Source organism: Glycine soja, chromosome 10 (assembly GCF_004193775.1).
Source record: "Glycine soja cultivar W05 chromosome 10, ASM419377v2, whole genome shotgun sequence".
NCBI lineage: Eukaryota > Viridiplantae > Streptophyta > Magnoliopsida > Fabales > Fabaceae > Glycine > Glycine soja.
Genome location: NC_041011.1, coordinates 3,189,779 through 3,203,480, shown reverse-complemented (window position 1 = coordinate 3,203,480; position 13,702 = coordinate 3,189,779). Strand labels below are relative to the sequence as shown.

The 13,702-nt window shown below is 30.4% G+C and overlaps 1 protein-coding gene across 2 annotated transcripts; it reads left to right on the top strand.

The window, feature by feature from the left end:
- The first annotated feature begins 5,923 nt into the window (after window positions 1-5,923).
- On the top strand, window positions 5,924-13,344 carry LOC114372180 (transcription factor bHLH155-like). 2 transcript variants are annotated; one of them, XM_028329626.1, is made up of 11 exons: window positions 5,924-6,863; window positions 7,721-7,891; window positions 7,974-8,058; window positions 8,200-8,241; window positions 9,013-9,072; window positions 9,923-10,042; window positions 10,259-11,434; window positions 11,541-11,648; window positions 12,167-12,295; window positions 12,408-12,545; window positions 13,154-13,344. In XM_028329626.1, the coding sequence occupies exons 1-11, from the start codon at window positions 6,769-6,771 to the stop codon at window positions 13,238-13,240; spliced, it is 2,211 nt and encodes a 736-aa protein (XP_028185427.1). In that variant the 5' UTR covers window positions 5,924-6,768; the 3' UTR covers window positions 13,241-13,344. The 2 variants fall into 2 exon arrangements, with proteins under 2 accessions (XP_028185427.1, XP_028185429.1); XM_028329628.1 differs by lacking the exon at window positions 5,924-6,863 and adding an exon at window positions 7,202-7,305.
- The last annotated feature ends 358 nt before the right edge of the window (window positions 13,345-13,702 follow it).

Genomic DNA, 13,702 nt, shown 5'->3' with positions numbered 1-13,702 from the left:
TGATTCTTTAATTTTAAAAACTAATTCAATTTGATTCTTTAATCTAAATTATAAGAAATCATATTTTACAGTAGTTTAAAACTATCATTAATTGATTTTAAAGGGCTACAAAATGTATATTTTTCAAAAAATAAATAAATTGTTTTAAAAATTAAAGGACCAAATTGAATAAAAAATTTAAAAGACCAAATTGAAAAAAATAATAAAAAAACCAAGCTAAACCTAACTAATGAATTAGAGAAAAAATTAATTTAACCTTTGTTTATATAAAAATAGGTTCGAACAAAATCGTAAATTACTGATACAGTTAAAAAATTGTATCAACCATATTGATAATACATGAAAGAATTGTATTAATCATCTATTATAGACTTGTTTAACCCAATTTTTATATGTGGTTAGTTAGACAATTCCTTAAAATTTTAACAATTTATATATGAAATGTCAATTTAATTAAATGATGTAATACCAATTCACTTTTAACAATATATATCAAATAATATAAAGTTTTTAACTGCCAATTCATTCAAATTAAATTCTTTCTGGTAATAAATCAAAAGCCTATAGCTAGCTACTAGCTAGAATTTCACTTAATTTCTTTTTCTATCTTCTTTTACACTCAAAGATTGAAATATTGTTACTTCAAGGAAGGGGTGTTAAAAGGAGTTTAATAAAGCCAGTTGACATCATCTTTGGATTCCTTATAGCCCGTTTTGCCACTTTGCTTGGGCTGGCTTAATGAGCATCCTTGGAAAGGAACCAAGCAAAAGTTTAAAATCAAATATTTTATCAGTTATATGTGTCTTGGCAGAAGCGAGTTACGGCTAAGAAAATCTTTCCTACACATTAAAAGTGTAATTGTTGGTTTGCTTAACTTGTAGCTAAAAGATAATTCATTCAGGTATAATGGCCACTAATGTCACTTATTTCATCATATTTAAGATTGAGTTTCATATGGGGTGTTCATTTTCACGCCCATCTATATTGACTAGGAGAGAGAGGGGGCAAGATCAAACTACTACTCATGACTTTGAAGGCTAAGGACTCATCCTTGAATTACGTGTTAGTTAAAAGATCAAGTACAAGATCTACTTAGATGATTTTGGCTGCCAACCATGCCAAGAGAAAAAAGGGAAAAGCAAGAAAAAGAAGAAGACCATAGATATGATCAAAAGCCTTTGAAATCTTAAAGACTTAATTGTAAAGAGTGTTTTCTTATTTTTCTCACTTCACTGGATGGATTTCCTTCATTTTTTAAATTTATTATTAAAGTTTTTTTATTTTTCAAAATTTACTATATGAATTTCTAGGAAAAAATTAAATGTTAGACTATTAGTTTATAATGTTAACGGTCACGTATTCACATATAATTGATCGTTTAAGAGGTATTTATATATTTAAAAAATATCATTATTAGTAAAAGTGACTAATTATTTATGTTATTTTCAATTTATCCTTATTGGTAATTTGATAACTAACAATTATCTTAAAAACAATTACCCCAACTCCAAAACTTAAATTTCATCCACCACAAATTCCTAACTTTCACATTAACAAAAATCCCTAATTCCCACTTACTTAAATTGAGCAATGAAAACGTCATATGCATAAAATAAGTTAATGATTAATGTTTAATTTTTCTTCTAGAGATGTAGATAGTAAATTTTGAAAAATAGAAAAACTCTTATAATAAATTAAAAAAATAAGAAAATCAATTTAGTAAAATAGAAAAATTAAAGATGTTTCTTTTTTATAATTAAGCCAAATCTCAATTACCGCAAATTGAAAGCGCGCGTAATCGAAAATATATTGTCACCACTACATTAACTTAATTCCTATGGTAACAATGAAAATGAAAATGAATTTCACTGAATAGGTAAGTGAAAAAGTAGAGAGAACTCAATTTTCTAGGTGAAAACGGGGAGAGAAAAAAACACAAGGGAGAAATCATTGTTGTTTGTCTCTTTGCATTCATGATAACAGTCATTTCTTATCGCTAACTTAGCGTATTCATGCATGTATCCTAGTTGACTTTATCCAATGACCAGAACCCAAGCTAGCTTTTGATCACACTGGAATTAAAATTTGTTGCAAAGTAATAATAACAACAGCAATAACAGCTGTTCAGAGTTGTTTTTTTCATTCAGAGATTGTAAAATAATACTAGCAATAATGATTTTTTTTTCCTGTGCTATATTTTATAGACCGATATAATTATTTTGTTTGTGGGTTTTGACTAAGATAAGATTTTCAAGCAATATCTAGACACCCATTTGATTACCAGCAACATTCTCTTGCAGTCAAATTTAGGATGATAGATGCTGGGCCATTATTATGATCCGTGATAGATAATTGAGGAAACCTAGGGTAGTCTAGTGAGATGTTTAAGCAACAAATTAAATGCAAGGCTTGCGTGATTGTGCCTTAATACTGCTAGGAAACCAGGTGTTAACTATACTCCCGACAGATTCAATTTACATTACCTATCAACATCATTTGATAGTTTTCTTTTTTTTCCTTGTGACCACATTATAAATATATTGTGTAAGAGACAATAGCGTTTGAACGGAATATATAACCTAGTTGTATAATATTATTTTGATCCGATTCATTATGATTTGGATTAAAATTTATTCAATTTATTCATTTTATCATTTCTAGTAGCATACTTAATATCCAAATTTAAAATTATATAAGTTAAAAAAACTCGTATTAGTTGAATATGTGTTTGATAATACATTTGATAGTTTTAAACTTTAATTGAACAATGGAATTGATTATCTTTCAACCTTGATTAATATAATACTGTTTTAAGAGATATAATACTGCTAAAAACAGTGTATTTAATTTATTCTTTGTAAGTAGTTAATGGCTAAATTCATCACAGCTACTACTAGTACTATCATAGAGACTACTCCTGACAAAAAAAAAAAGATTAATAAATGAACAACGTAATAAAGAAAAAGATAAAATGATTGAAAATCAATGGAAATAATCACTCTCGAATATTGCAGTGTTAGAACAAATAATGGGATTCCAAAATTGTTGAGTTGGTGCGGGGCAAGGAAACGCACATATTTTAAGGTGGTGGTAGGACAAAAAAACATCTTACAATAAAACCTGTTCAATGAAATCACGAATAAAAAATCATACTTTATAATTCAAAAACTAACTTAAAATTTGAAATTAATTTATTCACCAATGGTACAATAATTGATTCAAATTAAAAATTAGAACTATCTTAACAACATCTAAAGCACGTTCAACAATACTCATTCACATATTGTTAAAAAAACTATTGCTTCCTTCACATGTGATTGAGCCTTGGCATTTTTAATTTTCAGATTCTTACATAATTCAAAAACATGTTTTTGATGATAGTTATTTCACACATTTAAGGATGATTATTTCTTTCAATTTCCATTAAATTTAGCACTTACATGCCACGGACTTGCTCATTCCCTTAACATTCTTCCTTTAAATGATTCCAAATTTCTTTGGATGAGTTGAGAATCATGATCCTGATTAAGATCGTCTCAGAAACACAATAAATAAGTATGTCTTTGTCTTTGTCTTCTTAGTTTTTTTTTTTTTTCCTTAGTGATGCTTTATTTGAATCATGGTGGGTTTTTAGGCACTAAAGGCACTTCACAATCTTCTTCCACAATATCTCACAAATCAAAAGACTTCATGTAAAACTTCACTTTTATCTTTCAAATGCCATAACTCTCCCTACCAAGGAGGAGTAATTTGCAAGAAACTAGATTCAACATCTATTTCACATGTCCCTCACGAAAGAGAGTTCTAGATATCAATTGTTAGTTTTAACTTGAGAAAAAATATAGGAAAGAAGGAAATATAATAGAGAAGAATGTGAGTCTTATTTGTAACAATTGACACACTTTTTTTTTATTGGATAAATCTCATATTTAAATACATTTGAATAACCGAATAAAATTGATGCTCCATTATTTTAGGAACTGTTACTGCTGCCTGATAATTCAAAAACAACATTAAAAACTAATTTAAAATTTGATTGAAGCTGACTTATTCACTAACAGTAAATGACATGATCACAAGGCATGGCTGCTACCTTCTAATGGAATATGGGGTAGGTCTAGGGGTGGAGTGACTTGGTCTTATTAAAAAAGACTAAGCTTAAATTATATTAAAAAGATTTTTTTAATTAAAAACATCAGCTTTAAGCTTTTAAAAAAAACTTATTAGGCATGATAAATTAACATGTTTATATATATATATATATAATTATTAATATTAATAATAAGTTTTATAATAAAAACAATGTATGTAATAAATAGTTGGTATAGATAAGTATATTGACTTGTATATAAGTCTTTCTCTAAAATAAACTTTTAATTTGATCCGGTTAAGACTTAAATAAAGACCTCTAACAAATAAATAGGCCAAAGTCAAGTTTAATAATAATAAGATATGTCAGTTTTAAATTTATCAAAGTTTGATTTGTTTTATTTCCATTCCTAAATAAACCCAAAGAAAACCCTTAATTAAAAAAGATTGAATTATTAAGAACCCAAATCCTTAACGAATATTAATTACTATAAGGTACAAAGTAAGAAAAGGTTACAATAGGTGATGAAAAATGTGTCACAACTTTAGGGCAATAAGATCATCGTTGAAAAGGACGATAAGTCTTAAGAGGAAGTAACTTCATGAGAGTTTAAACTTAAAAAAAATGGATTGGAAAATTTGAGAGAAAAAAAGATAAGAGTGCATTTCTTAAATTTGGTATGATGTTGTTGGCCACATCAATTGACACCATAAATCATACTTATAAGTCATAACCTGGGAGTTTTATCCAAAGGGGTATTTTTTTTTCAATTTTTTAATTTGGAGGTTGATTTTAAATTATTATAAAAAATGAAATAAGTCATGACATGTATTACAATTTTTTACTTTTTTAACTGACATTGTTAAATAATTTATTACTTCAATTTAATTTTTTTATTTATGACTTTAAAGTCGTATAATTTTTTTTTGAAACTTACAATTTTAATGTCTTAAGTTTTTTTTATTTTATAAATTAATAACTTTGAAGTTGTAAGTGTTGTTTTTTTTTAACGTTTAATTTTTTTTAGGATTTCTTTATTTATTAGTATTTTATTTTCTTTTGTTTTCATTTTTTTTGAAAATTGTAAATAAATAAATATTTTCAATTTTACTTGTTATTAGTTTTATTTAATATCTTGCATATAATTTTTATATGGTTTTATTTAATATATCATATATTTTTTAATATTATTTTAAAATTTAGATAATTTCATATTCTTTTAAAAATTTAAATAGTTTTTTTAAATAATGTTATTGAATTTAATTTGTTTTGTAAATGAAATAAAAACTAACATAATTAAATAAATAAAATTATTTACAATTTTTTTAAAAAATTAAAAGAAAAATAAAAAAATACAAATAAATAAAAAATCATAAAAAAATTAAAATAAAAAAATAAACTTACGACTTCAAAGTCATAAGTTAAAAAAAGAAAATAAAAAAAACTTATTACTATGAAGTAGTAAGTTAAAAAAAATAAAAGTAAAATTATACTACTTTGAAGTTATAAATAAAAAAATTATATTAAAATCATAATTTTATTTACGATTTTAATTAAAAAAAATTGTAACTGTAATACTTATTATGATTTATTCAATTTTTAATAATAATTTAAAATCGATGTGAAATGAAAAAATAAAAAAAGATTTATGGCTGGGTAAAAGTCCCTCATAACCCAATTGGATTGTTGCACCTCTTCATTATCTTCTCCCTTCCCTTCACCTTTTGTCCTTATTGTTAGTTACCCCTCAAGTTTAAGTATAAAGCTCAAATTAGCCTCTAATGTAGTAAGTTGTAACCCTTCATTAGTAGTAGTGTTTGTTAAGCATGTGTTACCCATTATGCCTGTGCCCTTTGCTAAATTGCACCGCGTGCTTACATTCCTCCATTGAAAAGCTAGAAATAAACAAAGAGCGCATGTTAACTCCAATATAAAACCGCTCTATTCCACCACTTCCACTTCTGTGTTTCTAGCTACGGAGGGAAACTGTTTCTCTCTCTAACTGGAAAAAGGAAGAAAAATAAAGTAAAACAGTTAGCTTTTTCTTTTTCTCCAACGAATGAAGCTCAAAGGCGAGAAATTTATGGTTTGAGTTCCCGTAAAGCCTTGAACTTTGTGGCTTCTTTTCCATTTTCACCGTACCTTTTTTTTTTAGGCTTCACATATGTCTTCAGATATAAGCTAAGTTTGATTCTTCCCTAACCTCTTTGGAATTTACATTCAGCCATGGAAGCTTGCAATGCTGGTGTGAGTGTGTTGTTGTGTTTGGTTGAATCTGTTTTGGCAACAAATGTGAGTGTGAGTCCCTTCTAGAAGCTTTTGAATTAGCAAAGTTTTAAGCCTGGTAGTGTGAGTAGTGATGGGTAGGGATCGGCTGCTATTGGCAATGGTTGGACCGCCATTAAAACGGCGTGCAGGGTTGCGGAGGAAGCAGGCTGGAAGAGGGTCTTATAGGGGAAGCTAAAGCAAAAGTGGTGGTGTGAGGATTGGAGGGGTTTTGTATTTATTGTTTTTTTTTTCTGTGGGAATCGAAGTGTCAGTGTCGGGTTTACAATCATTCAGACACCTGCTGAACAAACTGAGCTAGACTCCCGTTGTTTTTTTTTTTTGGAGGTGTGATTGATCACCCTTTTATTAGGGTGTCAAAAAGTTTTGATTTTGTGAAGAAGGGGAAGAAAATGGGTAGCAACCTGCACCGACTGCTCAGAAGCTTCTGTTTGGGCACTGATTGGAAGTATGCCATCTTTTGGAAGCTCAAACAACGGGCTCGGATGTATGGTTCATGTTCTTCTCATTTTTACTTGTCCTTCTTTTTTGAGGTTTATTTGTGTAGGTTAAATTAGTTTTTTTTGTTATCTAATTTATTTTTTAGATTTAATTTGGTCTTCTAATTTTTTTTGGATTTAATTTGGTCTTCTATTTTTTCAAATCAGTTCAATTTGGTCTTACCTTCCAAATTGGATCAAAGGTATTAAGAAATCACACTTTTTGACGGTTTTGAACGGTCACAAAATGCATATTTCCTAACACCGTCAATTTAATTTAATATAAGTGATAGGACCAAATTGATTAGAGGACAAAACACTAATTTAACCATTTATGTATTGGACAATTTTAGTGTGAAAAATGTTTGCCCCTAGCCTATCTTGTTTTCTTCTTACTAGTTTGGTGATTTCATGTTTGAGCTTAGTTTCTTTCATCATAGCGCTTTATAGGTGATTAGATTTGAGCATATGTATGATACTTGTTAGAATTATCTATTTTTGGATTTTAAACTAAAGGGCATGACTTGATTATATCTAGAACCCATGTTTTTTTTCATAGTAATTTTTGGAACGGGCCAAGTATGGGAGGGGTTTACTCTTGGATCTTCTCAGTTTTGGATTAAGGAAAACTAGTGTGTTCTAGAAGCATCTAGTTTTATGGATTCTTACCATTCTGTCCAGTCAGAGTCATATGTGTTATTATTGTTGTTGAGTGTCTGCATTGGGATAATATTTGCATTTATTATTGTTATGATAATACTGCGTGGTTATCTATTGATTTGTTGGTCTCACATGTACTTAGCCCAAAAATTTAAACTTGATTTGTTTCCTTAAATTATTTCTGTATTGTGTTGTTTGCCTGAAGGATCTTGACATGGGAGGATGCTTACTATGACAATCCAAGTATTTGTGAGTCTTCCGAAAACAAGAGCTGCCATAATTCATTGGAGCAGATTGGCAGTGCGGATTTTTCGCATGATCCTCTAGGGTTAGCTGTGGCAAAGATGTCATATCATGTATATTCATTAGGGGAAGGGTATGGCTTAACTAATAAATGTATATGCTACTTAAGATTAAATTAATCTTTATATAGCTCCTAGTCTAATGTCTTTTTACAGAATTATTGGACAGGTAGCTGTTACTGGAAAGCATCGGTGGATCTGTGTAGATAATCATGTTACAAGTTCTGGCCCATCTTTTGAGGTGAGGATTTTTCTTCTTAAATATTATCACTTTGTAAGATTTGAAATCCTCTAATTGAAACTGGATACATATGATGCATTATCTTCATAACTAATTGTCCAATCAATCTCACACTATTCCTCCTGTTTGGTTTGTTTTCAGTTTGCTGATGGGTGGCAATCTCAGTTTTCTGCTGGAATTAGAGTAAGATAATGCTAACAATATAGAATTCAATCTCAATGAAAATAGCCAGAGAGAAATTTTCTGTATTTGCCTCGAAATTGGAATTGCCTCAAAATCTCTAGAGATACTGGTCAATATATTTATGATTTAATTTGAACAATATATTTGGAAAATTGTGGTTACTGGTTAGTATGATAATGGACTTAATATGGCAAATTATCTAGCGATTCAAGGACCCAGGCTCATTATTCCTATTTCACTCACTGCAGCCAGACCCATGCCCATGCATACATTTTTATTTAGAGTATATAACATTTAGAAAAGTTAGTAGATCGAGATGAAAATATGTCATCTGCATGTTATCATATTACCTTGTTGAGCATTGAAGTCTGCTTTTGTGATTCAGATTCCAGAGTTATATCATATGTTGATTAATCACATGTGCTACGTAGTATCAATGGATTCATAACAATCTTTTTGCCTAAAAGTACTCCACTTAATCCTAAATGGACTCTTCATTTGTTATAGAGTTATAGTTATATTTTTCAAAATAAAGGAGATGAAGCTAGATTTTTGTGATATGATAGATGGATTTTTGCATTTGCATGATAATGAAGCTACAAAAAGTTGTGGCATTATCTTCCCAATGAACAAAAAGAAATTTTAAAAAATTAGGTTCTTGAATCTGGACTTCTGGTGAACTCAATGATAGAAATCTCATGGTTTTCTTTTGGAAGATGATTTTTTCTACAATAAGTTTTTTCATTAACAAACATTTGCTTTGCGTTGTAGACCATTGTTGTTGTAGCAGTAGTTGCTCTTGGAGTTGTTCAGCTTGGCTCTTTAAATAAAGTAAGATGACTACAGTCTTCTTCCTTTTTTTTTTCTTGCTTAAGTTCCATGTTCCTGATGAATGTGGTTGCTTCTTTGGTTCAGTAACATATCTGTTATCCCTTACTATTCTTTTCATTGCATCCTATTTTTAGTATTTTAAAGTTTGTTTGCATTGTATTTTTAAAATTTTTCTATCATAAGATAACTATTCAAATAATATAATTTACCTTGTATTTCTCCATCTAATTTTGGTAACTGCTTGGGTGATGATTGAGATATTGATTGAATACTTATGAATCCTAATTCCTAATTACACAGTATATATATATATATATATAGTGAAAACTTAATAGCCCATGTAGGGCATAAAATATAAAGGGATTTTTTAGTGCTGATTTTAGGGATACAATTCTACATATGATAACACTGATTATTTAGAAACATTACATACTTGTTCACTTACAAGCATGTTGGATTGAGTGGAGGTCTTCAGTAAATGTTGACCTGAATGGTAGAGAGCTTAGATAATAGTGAAAACCCCTGCTTTTGGCATCTCTTTGTTTTCTTTGTTATATAAATTGGTATCGGAAGTGGATGAGAAGTTTATTGCTTAGATTAAGCTTTTAGCTTTTATTACAGACTTGTGCATAGTTGCTCGTTTTACTCCCCAAATTACTTCTATGATCTATTCTAACATGTTGACAAGCAAGTGTTTTGTAAATTGGTAGGTCTCATGCTTAAGTTTCTGTGTATGATTTAGATGGATATGATTGATTTAGCATATTTTTGGATTTATGTTGAATATTTATGCAGAAGTCCATTTATGATTGAAATATTTAATAATCTTCTCTGCCTTCCCTGATAACAGGTTACTGAAGATATGGGGGTCGTGTCCTGTATCCGAAGTCTCTTTTTGTCTACTCAAGATTACACAATAAGCCATGTTCATAATCAAGTACAAAATAGTGTGAAGAATTCCTCATCTGTGGTAACCTTCTGTCTCTACTTCTTTCTATGTGTATGTCTTCACTTTGCATGAGTGTGCTTGTGTGAGTAGGGTACAGATTGTGTGACCATTAGCATGCACATCTTTAAACACACTATTAGAGCAAACAGCGCGTACATGATTGGTTTTTTTTTTTTTTTTTAATCCCAGATGCATTGAGCATAATCATAAGATTTACGTTTCATTTTTCTCTTTCAGCTGGATACCAAAACTTCAAAAAGCATGCCTGCCTTACATGATACTGAGAAAACCATGAAGCATGAAGCACTGGATATTTTAATGCCCTTTCAATGTCCTCGGAAGAATTATTCACCTCACGCTGTTCATCAGAAGATGGTTGTTGATGTGGCCAAGCATGATTTGCCTGAATTAAACAGTGATAGAAGTTCCATTTTGCTTCAGTCAATGTCAAATATGATGAACGTGGAGCAACAGAAATTAGTAGGGATGAGACCTGTAAATGAGAGTAAGTTTGAAGGGAACAGTGGCTGTGAAGATAAAAGTTTGGAATCAGGAAAAAATGTTTCATCATTTTTACACCATTTAGTAATGGATAATAATAGTGTCAATGATTTAGCATGCCCGTCAGAAAATGTTGGAGTAGATCCAGTATCCTTCTCTTCAGGCTTTCTTGATGCAGCTGTTTGTGTGAGCGATAAGTTTCAGTATGTAGACATAAACGAAAAAGGAGTGTTGAATGTGCCCAGACCTTCAGATGCAAACTTCCAAATAAAAAGTGAGAAGTCAAAGTTTCAGACTGAACCTTGTTACAAGGATACCTCATACACAATGAAGTTTCCTGCTGGCTATGAGCTACATGAAGCACTTGGACCAAGTTTTCTGAAAGGGAGTAAGTGTTTTAATTGGGCAGCGGAAGCAAATCAAGATGTTAAAAATGCTGAGATGTCAGATGAGATTAGCTGTAGCCAATTGACTTCTGAATTTCGCCCAGAGCATCTCTTGGAAGCTATGGTGGCTAACATTAGCCATAGTAATAATAATGTTAATAGTGAGTTATCATTTTCGACATCAATGCAGGCTGCAATTGCCTCAGGAAGAAATCCTGAAGGTTCTGTTCACGCTGTGCACACTATTAATTCTGAAGGCTGTTCAATAGATCAGCTTCCTTTTGTTAAAGAGGACAAACATTATAGTTTGAGTTCATCTGGGATATGCGGTGTAATGTCCCCAAAGGGATTTTCTTCTACATGTCCTAGTTCATGTAGTGAACAGTTTGAGAGGTCTTCTGAACCAACTAAGAACAGCAAGAAGAGGGCTAGGCCTGGGGAAAGTTGTAGGCCTAGACCAAGGGACAGACAACTGATACAAGATCGTATTAAGGAGTTGAGGGAACTGGTGCCAAATGGTGCAAAGGTATCTTCTATCACATGCATTTGCTAATCCTGTCTCAGTAAGTTTTTGATTTTTTGATGTTGTTTCTATTCGCATGGCTAAATATTTTATATGCTAACGTCAACAGTGCAGTATTGATTCATTGCTGGAGTGCACCATAAAACACATGCTCTTTCTTCAGAACATAACTAAGCATGCTGACAAGCTAAATAAATTTGCGGATACAAAGACAAAGGTAAGGTTTAATGGGATTTTAGAAGTCTACCTCTGGTTCATAGGCTATAAAGAAGTTAACTGATTATACTTTTGATCAATTAGGTAATGGGTATTGATATTTGATTGCTATAACTACACTGGTTTCTTACTTAGGATTACACAGTATGTCATGCACATAATAAGGCTTTGGCATTTTATAAATTAAAATTAATTTTGAATATTTTAAAAATATAGTCATTGTTGAATGTTTAAGTTTGGTATTGATTTATGCTTTGAGTTCTTAAGTTACTTATACTTCGCCTCAAGAAAATGTATTTCACATTTTTACTGAAAAATGAAAATGATGACATTAATTCTACATTTTCCCTTCAGGATACTTTAGCTGGACCCTAAGATTTTATGTTGTTTAAGTGAGTGCTTGTATTGTTAAATGACCCATTTAAAAAATATGATTGGCTCGGTATGAACAATTTATGAAGGTATAATTTAATATTTATTATATTATCTCTATTGTTTAATGCTATTGCAATTGTGCAGTTACATCACATGGAAAAAGACATTCCTGGTCAACAAGGTTCAAGTTGGGCAATGGAAGTAGGAGGCCATCTGAAAGTTAGTTCAATACTAGTGGAGAATCTTAACCAGAATGGCCAGATGTTTGTTGAGGTGCGTAGCAGTTCAAAATTACAACCTTAATATATTATTCTAGAATAAACATCCTTATGAGAAATGGAGGCTAGAAGCCCTTCCATGTGTGCTAATTATACTTATGCTGCAGATGGTGTGTGAAGAGTGCAGCCATTTTCTTGAAATAGCAGACGCCATCAGAAGCTTAGGTATGACAATTTTGAATGGTGCAACAGAAGCTCACGGTGAGAAGACATTTGTATGTTTTGTGGTCGAGGCAGGATCAGAGGTAAGATTTATTTCTCGTTCAATTAAACAAACTAACTGCCGCTCCACTTTTACACTCTCCAGTGCCAATGAAATAACATGCATGTTCTGAAATTAATTAAAATATGCTGTAAAAACTGTTTGTGTATCATGATGATTCATGTATGAAAACATTTTAGTAATTGTTTCCTGCTTAGATACTAATACATGGAGAGTAAAGTTTCACCTTGAAAGGTGTTCTGTGGTCTATGATCACATAAAATTCTAGTTGCATTTTTTATCTTATACACTGCTCCATGGAATGGAACAGCACTTACATGGGAAGGCACCTAATTCATAATTTTATGTAAGAGTTATGGTAATTAAAGTTGTTGTAAACTTATTGATAGCTTTAAACTTCAGTAGAACTATCTCTTTGATAGATCATTTGAATTTGACATAAACTTTATATTGACCATTATGTTTCTCAATTAAAAGAGTATATGTTGAAATTTTAAAAAGTTGGTACATTACATGGTAATGCACGCAATACAACGTGCAAGAGTTCTTGAATATATACTTTTACTCATTTCTTTATCGTAATGTTCTAATAACTATCATGTGATTGACACAGTCAATTGTCTGTCACAGGGCCAAAACAACAGAAATTTACACAGATTGGATATCTTGTGGTCACTTGTTCAATTACTTCAATCCAAGAGCACAATGTATTCATAAAAACTATTTGATTCTTGGAACCTTAACAATGCTAGGGTGTGTTACTTTATTCATCTTATGTTTTCAATTTGAATAAAAAAAAATAGAAAATAAGATTGGAAACATGTTTGGTTGTACTTTAGAAATTGTTTTTCTTTTGAAAACATTTTCTAAACCTAGACCAAATCAGAAAACATATAAAAGGTTTTTTTTTTTTACATTGAAAAAAAATATGGTAGATGAAAAGGATAAAAACACCTACTCTTTGTAATGTTGTGCTTGATTTTTTAAATTTTGTGAGTATTTTAATAAAAAATAAATATTTCATGATTGCCACAAATGTTGAAGATACAAAAAGTTAACAAATAGTTATAATATAAAGAAATTTACCTTCTCTTCTAATTATCAATCATTCACATTGAAGTTACACAAATTAATATGAACAAATGATAATTAAATGATTTATTCTTAGTGGTTTTGTTA